General features: G+C 39.7%; 1 protein-coding gene across 1 annotated transcript; it reads left to right on the plus strand.

The window, feature by feature from the left end:
* The first annotated feature begins 1,379 nt into the window (after nucleotides 1–1,379).
* LOC5510350 lies at nucleotides 1,380–11,550 on the plus strand. The gene is made up of 10 exons (XM_001630759.3): nucleotides 1,380–1,829; nucleotides 1,918–1,978; nucleotides 3,031–3,060; nucleotides 3,924–3,995; nucleotides 5,379–5,480; nucleotides 5,865–5,977; nucleotides 6,594–6,700; nucleotides 6,880–7,150; nucleotides 8,632–9,858; nucleotides 10,325–11,550. Exons 1-10 carry the CDS (start codon nucleotides 1,671–1,673, stop codon nucleotides 10,697–10,699), a joined length of 2,517 nt encoding a protein of 838 aa, XP_001630809.2. The 5' UTR covers nucleotides 1,380–1,670; the 3' UTR covers nucleotides 10,700–11,550.
* Nucleotides 11,551–17,576: the final 6,026 nt, after the last annotated feature.

Below are 17,576 nucleotides of genomic sequence, written 5' to 3' on the forward strand. Positions count from 1 at the left end.
CGATGATAGAAACTTTATTGTAAATAGGAACGTAATTGAAAAATAATTGCATTTTTTAAAAGTATGAATGTATTTGGAGCAAAGCCCGTGAATCAAAGGTGAAAACAGGCCCGTACCCGGGGGGGGGGGGGGGGGGGGGGGGGGGGGGAAGGTGCAGGGGGTGCGAACGCACCCCCTCCAACAAAGGCGAAAAGTCCACTTTCGGTTCTCAATAGACGTGCTATTTGTAGACAAAACTATAAAGTATAAGTTAGTATGTCATCAATCCATAAGTCAGGTTTTTTTTGCAGCCAAATCCGACAATAAACGTCCCGTGGAGATAGTGCAAAGGCACTAATCATTTTTGTTCTTTCGGGGGTGGTCGGATTTTTATCAGAAAACCCACTTCTCCACCCCCAGAAAAATTAGGTCCGTTTTTCGGATGTCTCCCACCCCCCCCACCAAAAAAAAAAAAAAAATAAGATAAAATCCTGGGTACGGTCTTGGTAAAGGTGCCAAATAAAATAATTGAACTTGAACTTGAGATCAGCTACCGCTGACCCAAGACGGAACGCCTTGAAGTTTCCAGCAACGCACTGCGTTAAATCTTTGTCTTTTGGCGCCGTGACAGCATGCTGCTGCCAATAGTTTTGCTTGTACTTTAAAATGTTGGCTTTTGAACATCATTAAGTCTATCAGGGCATAATGAATGCTGCGCTTATGAATGTTCGCATGCCGAGATTGATTCAAATGAGGTAATAAATCCCTTGTTCGGGCTTCACCGAGTGAGAAATGACTTTTCGGTCAGTGAAAGGTGAAAAAGCCATGTTTTCTGGGTTCCTTGGACCTTGAAAACTGGGAAGTAGTTTGCCCGGCTCCCTGTAAATGTTTTCCTATGAAGGCTCTTAAGATGCAATACAGGCATGTAAAAGGGGCGAAAATGGGGTCGAAATATACCTTTAATAAATTTTGGTTGATTGATGCATTTTGTGCCTTTATTTGGTGAGAAATGTTTCTGGGTTTAAGCATTTTCTATTTCATTGCCTGGATGCGCTTTTAAAGATAATTTTTATCTTTTCTCTTGGATGAATCCTTGAGAATCCAGGTCTGATGATTTTTAGTTTGCATTTATGACGTTTTGGAGTTGGGCCGAATTACGGGCGTCTGGTGGGGCTTTGAATAATAAGATACATTTATCTATTGTTCTTTTATTCAGAATCTGCGTGCAACATCGCAAAATTAATGAAATGTTAATCTATAATTGCAATGTTAATGATTGTTGTTTTAAATTTTTGTATGTTCGCTTCTCGTTCTGCTCACATGACTAATTGTCGTCTGGGCCCTTTTATGTGAAAACGGTCTCCCTGTGGTAGCTTATCGGAATAATGTTCGGAATAATGTCGGCACTCGTCCGTAGCCGCGTAGCCGACTAATTTACCAATTTATCAAACATTGCTCGAGGTGAAGATTTCTGCCCTGAGAGGAAGTATAATGCCCGAATTTAACTGACCAGGGATTCTTTTATCCAAGAGGAGGACTTCTTTTTATGCTACTCACGTGTGAACCAAACTGGAATAACCAACTTTGGTAGTTTATGAATAACTTGAAAAACAGGAGTTTTCGTTCTCGAAGGCAGCAACATCAAACGCCGGCGACCAAACACGGCTGGACGCTACCACTACCACGATACGATGCCATACTATGAAGAGAGCAAATCTAGCATTCTAAGCACTTTGTACATAGAAGAAGGTCGTCAAGATATTTATAAATGGGGAGTGCAAAGAAAGTCCAAGAGGAAGGGGATTCGTGGATGGTTCTACGCGTTTCGAAAGAAATTTATCGATAAAAGCGTAAGCTCTCATTCGTTGATTTCGCTTGTGTCCTGTTTTGGGGCTCCAGATATGACTTTCAAAGTTTGATCTGCTGTTTTTATTACAGATTATAAAAAGTTTTATCCACAATCTAACTGCAGTCCTGCTCTTCCAGGTTGTTTTGTCGGGTAAGTTATTAGTTTTATTCGGTTGACCTCGGTTCGATACGGCCTCGTGACTTTAGTAGGGTGACTTCGCCACAAATGTTATGTCTCGAATAATTTTCAAATGTTTGTTTTGTGAAAGAAAACCATGATTTGCCAAGTTAATCCAGTAGTTCTACTTAATTCCAATTTCCGGTTTGGTCGAAACCCTAGAAATTTTAAACTTGATACCAAGCAATCATTTATAAGTAAGCTTAATGAAGTGGTGAACCCTTCAAAACACTTTCATGTAGTTTTATAAATGGCTCGAGTCGTTAAATATAAATTACGGTTAAGGAGAAAATTGTAGAATGTATAATGACCCAGTGTATTTACCCTTATCCCTTGTTGTCGTTTTGGTAATGTCTGATATCCTTCATTATCTATTCACTTGTCTTCTCTGCACGCAAATTTAGTTACATAAATCATCCTCCTTCTATGCCCTTGAGAAATAATCACTTTAATTAGTTTTCAAATATAAGCACAACTCAGCTACGATATAGGTTTATCTGGGGGTAAACTCTATGGCAAGATTTTTTGTCTGGACTGCACAAAGGTGTCTGGGTAAACATTCACCCTTCGAAAAATTTTTCCTTGCATTAATAGGATGCATCTCCTACGATCAACCTTGACTCGATGACACGTCCAAAGTTTGGTTGTTTGACTAACAATTCTATCATGGTATTTGAGAATTCCATTTTTTATAATGGCATAAGTTTTTTAGGTTTTCTTTGATTATACCATCAGGGTTTCTGTAAAGTATGTCAATCACCCACTCCTTTGGTATTGTTTATCATTGATAATACAACAACTTATTCGCAAGGAAATTTCAAAATTACAATCGACGAATGAAGTCTGATATATTATTGACAATATTTGAATAAAAATATCTTGCTTACTCGCCCTTGAATAAGCTGATGTAAATGGATGCTTTGTGTTACTCGTCATTGAGCGGGAGCATAAAATGGTGGTTTGATTGGCCTTCTTTAATGATATCATACTGTAGTAAGATTTGATGTTTTTTTTGTTATCCTCAGGTCTGTGTACATACATGTGCCAGAATTTAGGTAGGTACTTATACCATAATAATTCAAATATAAGCACCCTTATTCAAATAAGTGACCCCTCCCCAATAAGCGCCCCCTCCCGTCCCCTCAAATCTCAGCAAATGCACCACTTGAACATTGTAAATTAACCTTTTCCGCTAAATGAATAAAGCATCCCCCTCCCCAATAAGTGCCCCTTCTCCAATAAGCGCCCCCCTAAAGACCCGACAAATAAAATAAACACGGGCGCTTATTGGAAACATTACAGTAAGTGTGTTAATATATACAAGTCAAACGTTCTTTAACCATATAACCTCTCCTCCTGGTATTCTGGCTTTTCAAACTACACAATTGTAAACCAAAAAACCTTCTGAACCACTTTTCCATCCACTAAAAAAGAAAGAAACCTGTATTGCCTAAACAAGGAAGTACAATGTTAAAGGTATGGAAAAACAAATACCAGATTCGGGCATAAGTCCCCACATTTTGTAAAAAAAAATAAAATAACCAAACAAGAATGAAAAATTAAAAATAAAAATAAATGCAAACATTTCTAAGATTAAAAGTTGGCAAAAATGGCTGAGATTTGTTCCAAGTCATTGTTACACTTGTCATTTAATTAATTAATTTATTTAATAATGAAAATTACTAAAAAAATATATCACTACCTACTACCTTACTAATATCCTTATTGACATGATGAGCGTCTCTAGAAACCAGTGAGGCAACCAAATGCTTAAGTGCATTGGTGTCAATGAAAGCTTACTGAAGCTAACTTTTTTAAGATTTTTTGCCAAGGTAGCACAAGTCACACAACATTTTTCCTTAATGCCCAATTCTTTTTTTTTACATTTTTATTTCTCTTTGATTTATTTCATCTGCAGATTTAAAACTGGATGTAGACATTGCACTTTTCATATCTCCAATAATCTTCCCATTAGCCTTTTCTATAAATGGTAAGTTGTATACTTTATATATTGTGTTAAAGCCGCATTGTCACCAGTTTACTTTTGGAGAATCTATTAGAATCCGAGATATTTAACAGACAATCCACTCTAAATTGTCAATCACATCCTTAAATAAACTTCCAATAGACACACTGCTTTCAATATTTTGAAATATTTTTTGCGTTTTCCATTAAAAATCATCGGAAATTGTTACGTAATGGACCGCAAGTAAACTGGTGACAATGCGGCTTTAAGCCACTTTAGAAAGCAGTCCAACCCTTGTATAAATACCATGTTATTTATGGTTATACGCGATGCATCTTTTGTTCGTATATCATGTGATCAATGAACATGCAGCCAGGCCTCCCCTTGTTAGCTTACAAACATATCAATACCCGACATTTCATCAGTTTCTTGACCTTAGAGGTCAAATCCATCAGCGAGGAGGCTACCATATTATTGTGGTTTTCTTGTTTACTTGTAGCTAAGACTTATTCTACAAGGGAATCTTAAATATATATTAATCATAACACCGTAATATTTTAGTTTATTGCTTGACTTTTAATGGGAAAATATGGCTTCAAACATTTACAATGAAGGCATACACTGCACGACACGGCAGCAAGACTCGTCAACTTCAAAGCTGGAAGATATGAGTATGGCAACAAATACCATTGGATTTATACAGAAGATGAGCTGCTTTTATATCTCATTAAGCTTACATTTAAACAGAATAAATACAGGGAGTCTGGTCACAAATGTCGTATTTTCCATTAGCTGTATTCAATGCAAATACATGCAAATGGAAATAAAACAATGTACCTTGTTCATTTGCATTAATTTCCATTAAATATGACTCATGGATATTATGACATTTGAACTTAGCCTAAAGAGTGCCAAGCAGACTGCCATTTTCCACTCCTGCATAATGCAGACTCACTTTAAGAACCCATTCCCATTTGGTGTAATTCAAGCAAGCAATCAAGAAACTTTTAATCAAATATCATTATAAAGTATCAGACTTCAATCATAGATGGTTATTTTTAAGTTTTCTGTCAAATGAGCTGCTGTATTTTCAACTGTAAACAATAACAAAGTAGTGGTTGATCAACATTCTTTAATGATTTTATGTAAAAACAGAATATTTTGGGTCACTATTTAGTGGTTGCTCTCAATAGAGGTACCAACTGTAATGGTAGATAATTACCTGCTAGCAGAGCTTTTTCCTGTTTGTTTCTATCAGTTAACTTTTCTGTCAAACGAAAACGTGAAAAAAACAGACACGTGATGCAGATTAGTGAACTGATGGAAACAAACAGGAAAAGGCCCTGTTAGCAGGTTAATAGATAATATAACGGAAAGGAAGATTCAACACTATTTATTTTCATATAGCTGATTTTCAAAGAAGAGAAAAGGTACTGGAGGACCTTGCCCTTTTCAAAGGAGCTATTATTATCATGTTCTTCTGTCATCGAGACTGGCAGGTTGCAGCAGGTAAATAAATAAAGTGGAGAACTTCTTACTAATCAGTTCACAAAAAAACAGCTTCAGGGATAAATGCTCAATGTTTTTCTAAGGTATGTCATAGATGCACTTTTTTGGCCATAAGACTTACTGAAGCATCAAATTCTGCACAACTGAATCTGTTATCTGTCACATACTCAAAGAAACTTCCAAAAGACACAATACTGAAATTTGAAATATTTTGAATGCTTTTATTTTAAAATCGTCGGAGTTACATAATTGACATAAACTGGTGTCATGACTGCTTTAAACACAAATTAAATTGACATTAAATTGACATTTAGCTAGTTTATTGCTTCACATGATAACTGACCAAAGCCAGATATCTCACAGCTATGTGCCTTTATGTTTCAGGCTTGGACCAAGAGTTTTTTAAAGAAGTTACAAATAAAATCAAGGGATTAATTTTAAACATCAAAGAGTATCTGTTGACTGAAAAGATATCAAAAAGATCGTTCATTTTAACAGTAAGTATATGAATACTGAATGATCAAATACTCATGGTATATAGAGGTAGGTATTTGTGACAATTGACCCTACAGTCTCAGAGCTGTAGCAGGCCTCGAAAGATTGGGGGGCACAATACAGAAATATTAAGAAAATATTTTGGCCACACCCCTTCTGGTCATTTCCTTGTAATATTGGGGGGGGGGGGGTCACGTGCAACCAATACCCCACCCCCTGCTATGGCCTTATGTCTCCTCTGCTGCCTCTAGGTCAAGCCTAGGTCAAGAATTGCTCCCGCCCCTCAAAACAATGTTTTTCCTAGACACGCCCCTGGAATGGCTCGAGGCTTTTCCTAGGCTTTCCCTATACCTTATTTGTATCTGTTGGATTTGAGAGGTTTTAAGGTATCCCTAAACACTCCTTTTTCGTGCTGCTGTGAAATCAAGAGGCCCCAGAGGCATGTACACTGCTGATACATGCATCATAATTAATCAAGAATTTTAATATACTACAGTATATTCTACTGGAAAGATAATACTGTACATATGGAGAATTAACGTAATCCTGCTTTTTTTTAGTTTTCTTTGAACAGGTATGACTGCTTGTTTGACACCCAATCATCTTCTCTCTCTCTAGGTTATTTATGAGGATTTTAGTGACATCAGTCAGATGAATGATCGGGTGCGAGCGTCTAATTTACCGAGTAACACTCCGCTTGTTACTCGACTTATCCACTATCACAAGTAAGTTTTCTTTTTTATCCCTTTCTTGAAAAGCCACCGTTTTGTCATCCTAACTGTGAGAAAGCATCCAAATCCATGTTATTTTTAAGCCAAATGTCTGAAAATAGCGGAGCCGGTGCTTCCTCGGCCAACCACTAGATCCGCCCCTGTTGATTGACATTTGAATGCATTTTCCGTAGCTTAATGTTCTGGGCGTTTGAGCGTCTCCGAGTTGTTCGCGAGTACAGATCTCCTCGTACCATCCGATCCTTTACCAAGGTCTTTATATTCCTGATGCCTTTGATACTCTCTCCTTACTACGTGTATATTGGAAAGTCATCGGGAAACACGTGGGGCCCGTACTATATCGCGATTATCTCGTCATTCGTGTTTGGGACCCTCCAGGGGGTACAGGACGTGCTCGATGACCCCTTCGACGGAATTAGTGAGGACGATATTAACCTCGGGCAGGTAAGTTGTATCCTCCCGTACCCTGGGTATCGAGGTCAGCGCAAAGAAGTAGCTGAGGGGGAGTGGGCAGGGGGCGGCGTCGGAAGAGAGCAGAGAAGGGGGAGAAGACGCTACTTTTACTTCTCAACCGCCTCCTACCCTCATTCTCGCGCCTGTGGCCTCGACGCCCTGGGTTCCCGAAGGTAAGTTCACCCTAGCCCCCTTGGCAGGCATTTCAAGGCTTTTAGAATAGGCACCTGTTTTCATATTCTAGCCAACTAAATTCTTGTTTATAGGGGTATAATGGATAAATTTGAGGCTTACGGGCTTTTGAATTGTAGGCTCGAATCATGCTGATACGTCGCGCTCCTGTCTGGCAATTTCAGTTTTTTGGATTGTGTACATGAACAGCTAAACGTCTGAATTAATTAAACACGAGGTTCCGCTATTAAAGGGAAAGCTCTTCCCACCCCTGGGCTCGAATTTGCAATAATCAGAACACTGCCAAGCTAAAGTCATTAATTATAAGTCTCTCGTAAAATTCCTTATCCCTGATCCTAAGTTGGCTGGAATAAACTATTTTTGCACAGGTAACAAGACAGTTGTGTTTAGAGATTAATAAATTAGGATTTGCTCTCCACTCATGTTTTCGGTGCAAAATTTTAAATTTTGCGCTGTCCATAATCTAACGCATCTGCATAAATTATTATCGTGCTGTGATGAAAATGCTTGCATTTTAGAGCGCACACAGCTTGGTATAGCATTGTTTTACTATAAATAAAACCATTTTAGGTGGACAAGTATAGGAATGATATTTAATTAGGTTTAGAATATAAAATTTAAATTTAGCGCTCAGAGCAATTGTCCTGACATGTTGACTCATTGACGGCTGATTGATAACTGATTGATCTTGAGCCCGGGGGTGGGAGGAGCTTTCCCTTTTGAAACCGAACCTCGTGTTTAAGTTCGACAAGGTGCTAAGCACGGCTGCGTCAGCTGTGCTACAAGGCAAAAGAAGGACTCCTATTCATACGTCGAGCTGCTGATGTGCCAAATCGAATGGCAAATTTGTTTCTGCTGTGACCTCTCGCAAGTGCCCTTGTTAGTCATACCTTTGTTATTGTTTTTATTAAATATTGGAAGCCACATAATGTACTAAAATCTCAAAATAACCAACTAAAAATAACGTTTAATACTTTATTTACCAAATTCAATCGAAAATATCGCATTGGCTTCCCCAAATCAGCCGATGGAAATGGAAGCTTTTTCACACTTGGTACCTTGGTACGTCTGAATTGACGTCGAGCCTACAGTAAATGTTTTTGCGACAAATATGACTTTAGATTCGACACGGCACCAGCTGGACGAATGGGTCGGGCCAGGCTTCTATTCTCGCAGGTTTCTCTTGTACATAAAGCCGACACCGATATCTTGATATTATTTTCATCATAAAGATGAACCCCCCTGCCCCCAGAGTAACTTAATCTTCCCCTTTCCTACAGTTAGAAGACTGGACAACCCAATCGATCCTCGAGAATCGAACTTATACCGTCGGCCGTTTCACCGTCACTACATCGGCTCCGGCAAAAAGCTCCGAAGAACAAACGAGCTCGACTGAGCAAATACGGGCTGAGGTCGAGCGATCATCGTCTTTCCGAAAAGGTAGTATAATCCCGAAGCGATCAATACTGCGTCGGATTTCCAGTCGAGAAGACCGCGAGCGCGACGTCGATTCGATTGATACGGACATGCTGAACCCGGATGTCGTATCTAAAGTGAAAACTATGCAGAAGAAAGGGCTGACGGGGAGTACCACGATAATGCCGGGGTACCACCTGAAGGACCAAAAGTACGATAGCACAGATGGGAAAAACGAAAGACCTTCGGCAGACATTCGGAGAAGCGTCTCAGATCTGAGCGATGTAGCGCGTTTACGTCGAAATGGTTACAAGAAGACGGTATCGTTTACGATTGACGACGATATTGATTCGAACGAGTCGAATGACTTACCGGACACTTGCTCGCATTGTAGTAACGGCTCACGAGCCCACGACAAGTCTCCTTTACTGCGGCGCCGAATAGACGCCGACGGCTTACGAAAGACTCTCGATTATATCCGAGATCTCGATGATTTTCGTTACGGCAAGTTGTCCTATCCTTTGGACCCGGACAATTCTGAAGTGCCTGAGAATTTACGAGGAGTCTTCCAGAAGCTTGCCCAGAAATCAAGTACAGATAGGGTGGTCGGCAATCCAAGAAAAAAGGGGACTAGCGAAAACCCTTCCAGCCTTTCTAGTTTATTCAATCAACCGGAGACTTCAAAAGAAGTATCAGAACCTTGTGTTGCGTCAGCTGCCCCTACGGATCCCCCCAGGGGAGACGTTTCTCAACAGGGGAATCTTCGAACTTCATTAACACAGCTGAACCCAGATTGTCCACAAAGCGAATCTAAAGTTAGCGGACTAGAGAATGTGGCTTTTAGCGTGAGCAAAGAAGCAGACGACATAGAATTGCGACCACTTGACAATGTGCCCAACGGCTCAGAAAACGAGACCGAGAGAGTCCCGGGCAATAGTAGTCAGTTGCCGGAAGTGGCCTCTAAACGCCCTGAAATATTGGATATGGAAGGTGCTAAGAATCCTGGTAATTCGCGATTTAATGTAAAGCCAAGTGCATCTGGGGAGAGTGTGGTGACGGTCCAAAAGCTGCCGCGAAGATTCCAAGTATCAGTAAGTCAGATAGAAATTAAAGGGTAGTATCATGGAAAGAGCTTAGCAATAGCTCTCCGGCCCAGACACAATGAATTTTAGAATTATTCAGAATTTCATGAATTATTAAGTCTTTCTTTTCCTCCTTTTCCTTCATCCTGTTTATTTTCTTCTATAAACGCCTTCTACCTCCCCCGTCTCCTTTTCCTCCCCTTCTTTTCCCGTTCTTTTTCACCCCTTTTCGCCACTACTTCTCCTCCTACGTTTTTATACGTCTACTACTTCTCCTTCGTTCCCCTTCTACGTTTTCGTTTCTCCTTTTTTTTCCTCTCATAATTATCATTCGCTCCCCTTGTACGTTTTTCTTCCTTCTCTTTCTCCTCTTCACGCCTTCCACTTCCCTTACTTTCCCTTTTCCATCTCGAATTTACTTGCTTTCTCACTTTATTTCCTATGTGTTAATTTGTTTGTTGTTCTTTATTTTTAGCCAACATCCCCTGTTTCCAATAAAGATGAAAATCCCTCCAACGGCTCGACGGGGGCTCAGCGGAAACCATCTTCGGAGAAGTCTTGTTTTACCGACTCTAGCAGCCAAGCTAAGGATGACCCTACAGGACAAGCAAAACCAGTCACTCAGGACAAACAGGTCGAACCAGTTTCGCCGGATGATCAATCTAGACAAATACGAGCGAGCAGCTTTTGGGATTTTACGGATACAGATGAGCCCTCAGTAGAGACAAATGATGGTCAGCAGAGTAGCCAAGAAGTGCAGGCGCGATCTAAACACCCGTTGTCTCGGAATACTTCTGTGGAACAATTATTGGAGTTAGCTAAAGAGAACCCACGGGAAGTGTATTTATGATACAAAGAAACAAATTATGGCCGACTTACAATTTATAAGTGTGATTATGTACAGTACCATTGTAATTTTTATTTAATTAGGGATACATAAAAATGAAATCTTCGCTTGAATGTCGTCAAACGAATATTAATTGAACAGAAAGAATAGTTATATTTTGTTGAACTAGGGATAGAGTGATGTTTTCTATAGCTTTTTTCACCCTTTGAAAGTGTCATTTTAACATCCAGAGTAGATTGCGTGTTATATTGCTCTACCAGCACAAAGTTACATGAAAACGCAACACGACAATTTAGATAATAACAAAGTTTGCAGCATCTTCAATTTTGCAATTCTCTATTTTAAGGTATTCATATGTAAACCTTTTTAATAGGCTTATGTTATATTCTAAATAAGTCATAACAGGTTTTTGACTCAAAACTTTCGTGATTTTATATTGTCTTTGTACATCTCGTTGAGTCTTCCTACCCCCGTGAAATGGCAACAAGAGTTCATTGATTGGTTAAAACCAGGAATATCAAGATTTAAGAAAATTATTTTATTAATATTCATATGAAAACTAGTATTATGCATGCGTAGAATGGATAATGTGAGTAAGCGAGTGAATGAGGGATTTTTGTAGGTTGTTTAACTTGGTTACCAGCTATCGAGCACCCTAGAGTCTAATTTTCAAAGATTTCTACTCGCATACAGCGAACTTTCCGCTCTTTGCCTTGGACTCTGGTTATTCAAGGTTCCACTGTATCAATATTTAATTAACATTTAAATTTTACAGAACATCTTCATTGTTAAATTTGAAAAAACAACTGTTGACACAGATGACAGATGCGAGAGAAAAAAAGAAAGTAATTGAAGAAATGTGTATTTTATTGGTATTGCAAATTGTATTCTTCTACCTCGCCGATGAATTTCCCCTCCCTTGGCGGCCAAAAAGAGGGTCATTTCTTTTTATTTTCAATTACTATGCTTTCTCCATGTGATTCCTATGACTGCGGACCACCCGTACGCGCCTGCTTTCATTTGGAAGCACTGAAATGGTTTCCAATGACGTCACCTCTTTGTGCAAGGTTGACCAATCTAAGCCCCGCCGCTGCCGCCTCGTTCTCGCTCCTCGTACCGCTGACCTCGACCCCCTGGGCTCCCGAGGATTCTGAGGTCCCTATGCTGAACGTTTGTTCACACGCAGACTCTTTGCATTTTTTAGGAAATTTCTTTAGGGAATATTATTTTAAGCACAATTATCCCACAAAATTATGCACATGATTTTACTCAACAAATGCATTAAAGAATATTCAAGTATTAATCAGATCAGTAAATTGGTAAAATATCACATCGGCAGCCGTCAGGCCAGTGACTGATCACACGGTCTTTTTTTCGTGCAGTTCGACAACCATGAACAGCTGTTTTGTCCTTGTTACAACTCATCGGCATGACTACATAGGTGACGTAACTTTCGAGAAAAGCATTCCAGTTTGCGAGATAACAGGAGTAGAAATGGAGAAATGACGAAAAAAATACTGCAAACAGCAAGATAGAGAAATACAAAGGAAAGAGCCCTCTGCTAGAAGGATAGGTTAGCGGGAGTTCTACTTTGTTTTTAAGGCTCCCTGTATGCCAAAAATAAACATGGGCGATATTTGTGTTCTTAGTTTTATTAAAGCTGAAGACACAAAATTTTTATATTTTATTGGCGAACACTCAGTTAAATGATTTCATAGGCAAAAGATCATAGATATGACAAAATAGATCACAATTTCAAATACAACACCAGTGAAACCGCATTATCCATATTGGCTCCATTATCAGACAGAGTTACAACACATACCAGCGGCGCCAAAGCTAGTTGTTACATTACCCCACTACAATTCAGCAATTATGCTACCATTAAGGTTGTGAACAGCTTTAGGATAATCTGACTCCGAAATGAAGTCTAATCTCTTGTTAGTGTTGAAAAAAGCACGTATTCCTACGTTGACTGGATGTATTCGCCATGGTTTCGCTCCTCCAGCGAGCTCTGTCCCTACGCGCTTTTGACCTTTCAAACTACGCGCTATGCATTATAGTGGAGAAGGAAAAAAACGCGCCGCTGAGGGTCGTGTTACTCATTTACCAGGCGGCGGCGGCGGTTACATAGCGCGTCGTAAAAATCTAATTTGCTTCTCAAAACGACGTGTCAAAAATAACAAAGCCAATTGTATCTTTTGGCAGTAGATTTTAGATAGTTGGTTAATTTGATATAAAAACAAAAGTTAGTTTCTATGGTGACTATTTTAAGTACAAATTGGCTCGAACCATCTTGCCTGCTTTTAGTTTCAATATCTAGTCACTAAAGTTACATGACATTTTTCAGGCTTCAATGTAGTATCGAATCTAACGAACTCCAACTTTGTCAGCCATGAAGAAAGTTTGTGCTATAGTCGCTTTAATAGCCGAGTTTCACTTGGTGTTGTGCTCCTATTCACCGGCCGGACGGCTCATCCGATGCGAAAACGTCAAGACAGGAGCTCTAAGAATGCTGTGCAGCGGACCGTGTAAAACATTTTACTGTCCGTATATCGGACAAAGAAACGACGGTGACTCCATCTCACATTACTGCTACTGTGCCGAGAACGAAGACTTCCCGGGAACTCAGCTTTTCAGCGGGAAGAATGAGTTCAGCTTTGACGGCTGGAAGGAGATCGCTGCTCCTCCAAACGAAATTGCCGTCACCACGCCTTCTCCTTCAAGCACGGTTACATCCATGTCATCTTTCATTTCCATTCAGTCTAGCTCCGCCACAACCACCCAGGTATCATCATCAGTCACGACGAGCGATGCTGTTATCTGCAGAGCTAGACCTGCCTTTGCACATTATGGAGATTTATGGTGCCAACAAGAGTGCGATCATAACCCACCAAATTGCCCCTTTGAAAATTGCGCTTGTATCGTCCGTGGTGTGGTGTTGCCTGCTTCAGTTTCTGTCTGCACGGCCAACGCCCAGGGACTGGCTCAGGGGAAAACAGATACTTACTGCCAAACAGAATGCACAAATAAGCGATGTCTATTTGAGATTTGTGATTGCAATTAAGAGAGAATTCATTAGAACTTCGAGCAGTCAACCGTCAAAAATCGTGTATCTAAGGGGATAACAGATGCTTACTGCCAAACAGCTTGCTCAACTAAGCGATGTCTATTGAAGTTATGTGATTGCAATTGATAATTCATTGGCTGCTTGGGTCTAGGAAGTTGAACTAGTTGAACTTCCCCATAAAAAGGCCATCAAAGGTACCGTGTGTGGCTTTCTACCACCGTACATCGCATAGAAAAACGACGACGACACGCTCTATGTCATATAACTGCTCTTTGGCGAAAACAATGACTTTGCTTACTATTGTATAAGCTAGGGGCATCAAAGTGTTTTGAAAACAGAGAATTCCCACCTAAAGGGAAAGTAGTTGTCGATTTTGTTATCAAGGGATGCGTTACACACTTCAGCATCAGGTAGTGTAGGACACGCTGTGAATCTAAACATTTTTTTTCTATAAATCGACTTCATAACGCAAGAATCTGTAGCTTCTATATGCTTTTAACGTTTACAATGTGTTTTCCCCGTCTATATATCAAGAGACTTTTTTCAGGAAACTTATAATTTTCATAGATTCGATTTCTCACTGCTTTTTGAATTAAAATATAGACGCACAAAAAAGCCAATCCCAAATACAGTTGGCGTCTCTAAACTTGTAAATATTTTATGGGATTCTAAACGAAGTAGGAGCATTCCTGTAGCTTTTTATTATTATTATTTTTCTTGGAGAAGGGAGGGAGGTGATTACTATTCATTCCCTATATTAATTGTTGTCTTGGGAAAGGAATGGAACATAAAGGGATAGAACCGCTAATAATACATTCCTTGTTTTTACTGGGTTTTTATTTACTAAAGAATAGTTTAGATTGCGATGTATAAAAAATTAACCAAATAACACTGTGTGCACAAGTACTTAAAAATAAACATACCTTTTCGGGGATCAGATTGTTGTTTCAACATTAATAACACAAAATACAATATTATTTTTTGAGTCAACGTACAATACACCAAAAACTGGAAATCGACTCTGCCAACTTTTCGTCTTTAATAAGACTTCTTCAGGGCAGACTGAAGAAGATGAATCGTTACAAGCTTATTTACATCAGAATAGAGGCGCGAGACGCAAAAACATTACAACTGACAAAAACGCGCATTTTCTAGAATAGCGCGAGTTGGATAAAAAGAATTTACACATCTCTACGTGGGTCCCTAACTACAAAAAAAGTAGTCATCACTATTAAGACCCCGCGGATAGATAGACTTAAGCCGATAAGCCCACTGACCTTCCCTTTCCCTAAGCTGAGCCTCAGAGTTACACTTATTTATAAGTTGTACCATAACATTATTAGCGGAGCGCGTAGCTCCGCGTAGCATTATTAGCGGACCGCGTAGCTCCATAGGTATAGAGAAATGGTATATAACTATGCGACTCAGTTTTTTTGGTCATTGCGCGGGTAGCGATAATTTCGCTATCCCCAAGAAAAAAAAGTGAATATACTTTTGTACTATCCGGGATTGCTAAATCCGTTAGAGAACCCTCACAGTCACAGTAAGAACCTACAATATCTTGAATTTCTGTATTTTTGTGATTGCAATATCACGGGAACCCTGCGTCTAAATTTTTCGCGCGTTTTTGCTCTTGCAACTCGCGGCCAACACAGTGCAATATTGTTAACAATGTTTTTTGCATTATTTTCTCGTCGTGGCTAAAACCAAGAAAAAAAATCGATAAACTTAACACTTTTATTAAATAAAGACGTACAAACGATGGACGCAAGGACAAGTGATGGGTTTCGGAAAGGAAGGTAAGACTTTATTTTTAGCGTTTTGAAGGATAAAAACTCCTCGTGTTGACATTTTTCTAGCACCCTAATTTAAGTTTACTCACTCAAGCATTTACTTAACTTATTTATTTAACCTTATTATAAGTACAAACTTAGCCTACTTGTAGGCTTTGATAGTTTTTCCGGCACGAAAACCCCACGAAGATGGCGGCCATGGTATGCGAACTTCGTGTTTTCGGGGTTTTCATGCCGGAAAAACTATCAAAGCCTACAAGTAGGCTAGTAAAAACCTTACCTAACTAGTAATTCAGCTAGGCTATTTATCCATTATTCCATAAAAAGAATAGGGAAATCATGTGGTACTCTTAATTGTCTTTCTCAATCAAAGAAAATGTTGTTAAATACAAGAAATAAGCTACTATTTAGCGAAACGATCGATGATTTGTTTTTGAAACTTCCTTTTTCCTTTTTGAAATTTCGAACTAATACCAAATGAACAATTCTTAAAATAATTATTCATTCCAGCTTCCTTTTGTGAAAGATATCAAGGACCGGTATTAGTAATTTTATGAATACGAAGAACATTTGATATGACCAAGATACTTTACTGTCATAAAATACTTTACTGTCAATAAAACATTCAAATTGAATGTATGCAGGCTCCGCTTTTAGGCAGTGCCTAAATCTATATATTAAGAGTTAAACAAGAGACCATGATATAAGAGAACGCCAAAAAAGTGCTAAAATAATGCTATTTTTTTTTAAATGCTTGTGGATTAAAAAAAATGCTCATTTTTCAGAGTTTTTTTTAATCATATAGAACATTACATTTTCATGCAGATTTTCGCTCACATGTTTTAACATCAAAATTTAACGATCAATGTTTTTTCCATTTAAGCCCAACACACGCTTGTCATTGGGTCATCATTACCCATTTTAGAAGTTAGTCATCGCTTGTTGTACTGGGTCATCACACTTGCTTGCAGATAGTCAACTAAGGCATGCTCCTGTTGGTCGTTGAATGCGGAATTGAGAACAGAGAATACCCTTTCTGCTGCAGCCGAGGATGGCTGCACCAACAGCACTTTCTTCACTGCAGAAGCCCAGTGAGGGAGCTGTTCCTTGTGGTCGTGCCACCATTTTACCTTTCGCTCTTCTGTGTTGATTACCACATCTGCAGTGGCAGCTAAGTAAGCAGGAAGTTCAGCTTTTAGGCCGTTGATAATGCAATCATCATTGAGAAAAGGGAAGATTCGCAAGGCCTCTACTGAGTGCTGAGTTGGCTTCAGCCACTGGACGATGACCGGACACATATACCTCGCAGCCTTGAACGCTAACACTGTGTTGTATAGTTGAACATTGAAATTTCTCAGAAACCAATCTATGGCTGGTTGAACACATGCCTTTGCCTGCTGTTCGAGGGCTGCTACGTTCTGGGCAGGATTTTCTTCAGCGATTGCTGCTGCGACTGCACGCACGTTTGGAAAGTGAGGGGCTTGGCAGGCTTGGGCAACAGCATGGAGTTTCTCATAACACGAGAGGGCCATCACCTTCCAAGAAATAGGTCGCTTTTACAAAGTGCTCCCCAACATCGATGGTGATGGCGAGCTCGAACTTCAGGTTGATCACTCGCTCAGGATCGGAAAGTATTGCCTGGAGTTGAGGGAGTAACTGTGGACCAATATTAACGGCTTCTGCTTCTAGCAAGAATCCCTCAATATCTCCAAACTGCAGTAACATTTGTTTGTAGACTTCCCACTTTGACCACCATCTGGTCTTACTGTATGATCTCGGTCTTTGCCCAGTCAGATCTTTCCACAACAGCTTTGCCTTGTAACTATGGCGGAGCAGGCGAAGCCACACGCTACCGAACTCTAGAAGAGTTGGAATGACAAGATGATTCCCAACATTGTCAAGCGTGTGTGAGAAACACACAGCGTTGAGCAGCTTAGGAAAGATAAATGCAATCCTATCCAACACTGCCTGGTTCACACTTGCCCAATCTCTCATGGCTGCGAGTAACGAATTGGCC

The sequence above is a fragment of the Nematostella vectensis genome, chromosome 14 (genome assembly GCF_932526225.1).
Source record: "Nematostella vectensis chromosome 14, jaNemVect1.1, whole genome shotgun sequence".
NCBI lineage: Eukaryota > Metazoa > Cnidaria > Anthozoa > Actiniaria > Edwardsiidae > Nematostella > Nematostella vectensis.

Excerpts from the sequence above, each read along its gene's own strand:
- LOC5510350 (XM_001630759.3), top strand. The coding sequence starts at position 1,671 with ATGCCATACTATGAAGAGAGCAAATCTAGCATTCTAAGCACTTTGTAC. Across the intron at positions 3,996-5,378 it reads ATTAGCCTTTTCTATAAATG|CTGATTTTCAAAGAAGAGAA; the intron begins GTAAGTTGTATA and ends ATTTTCATATAG. Across the intron at positions 5,978-6,593 it reads AAAGATCGTTCATTTTAACA|GTTATTTATGAGGATTTTAG; the intron begins GTAAGTATATGA and ends CTCTCTCTCTAG.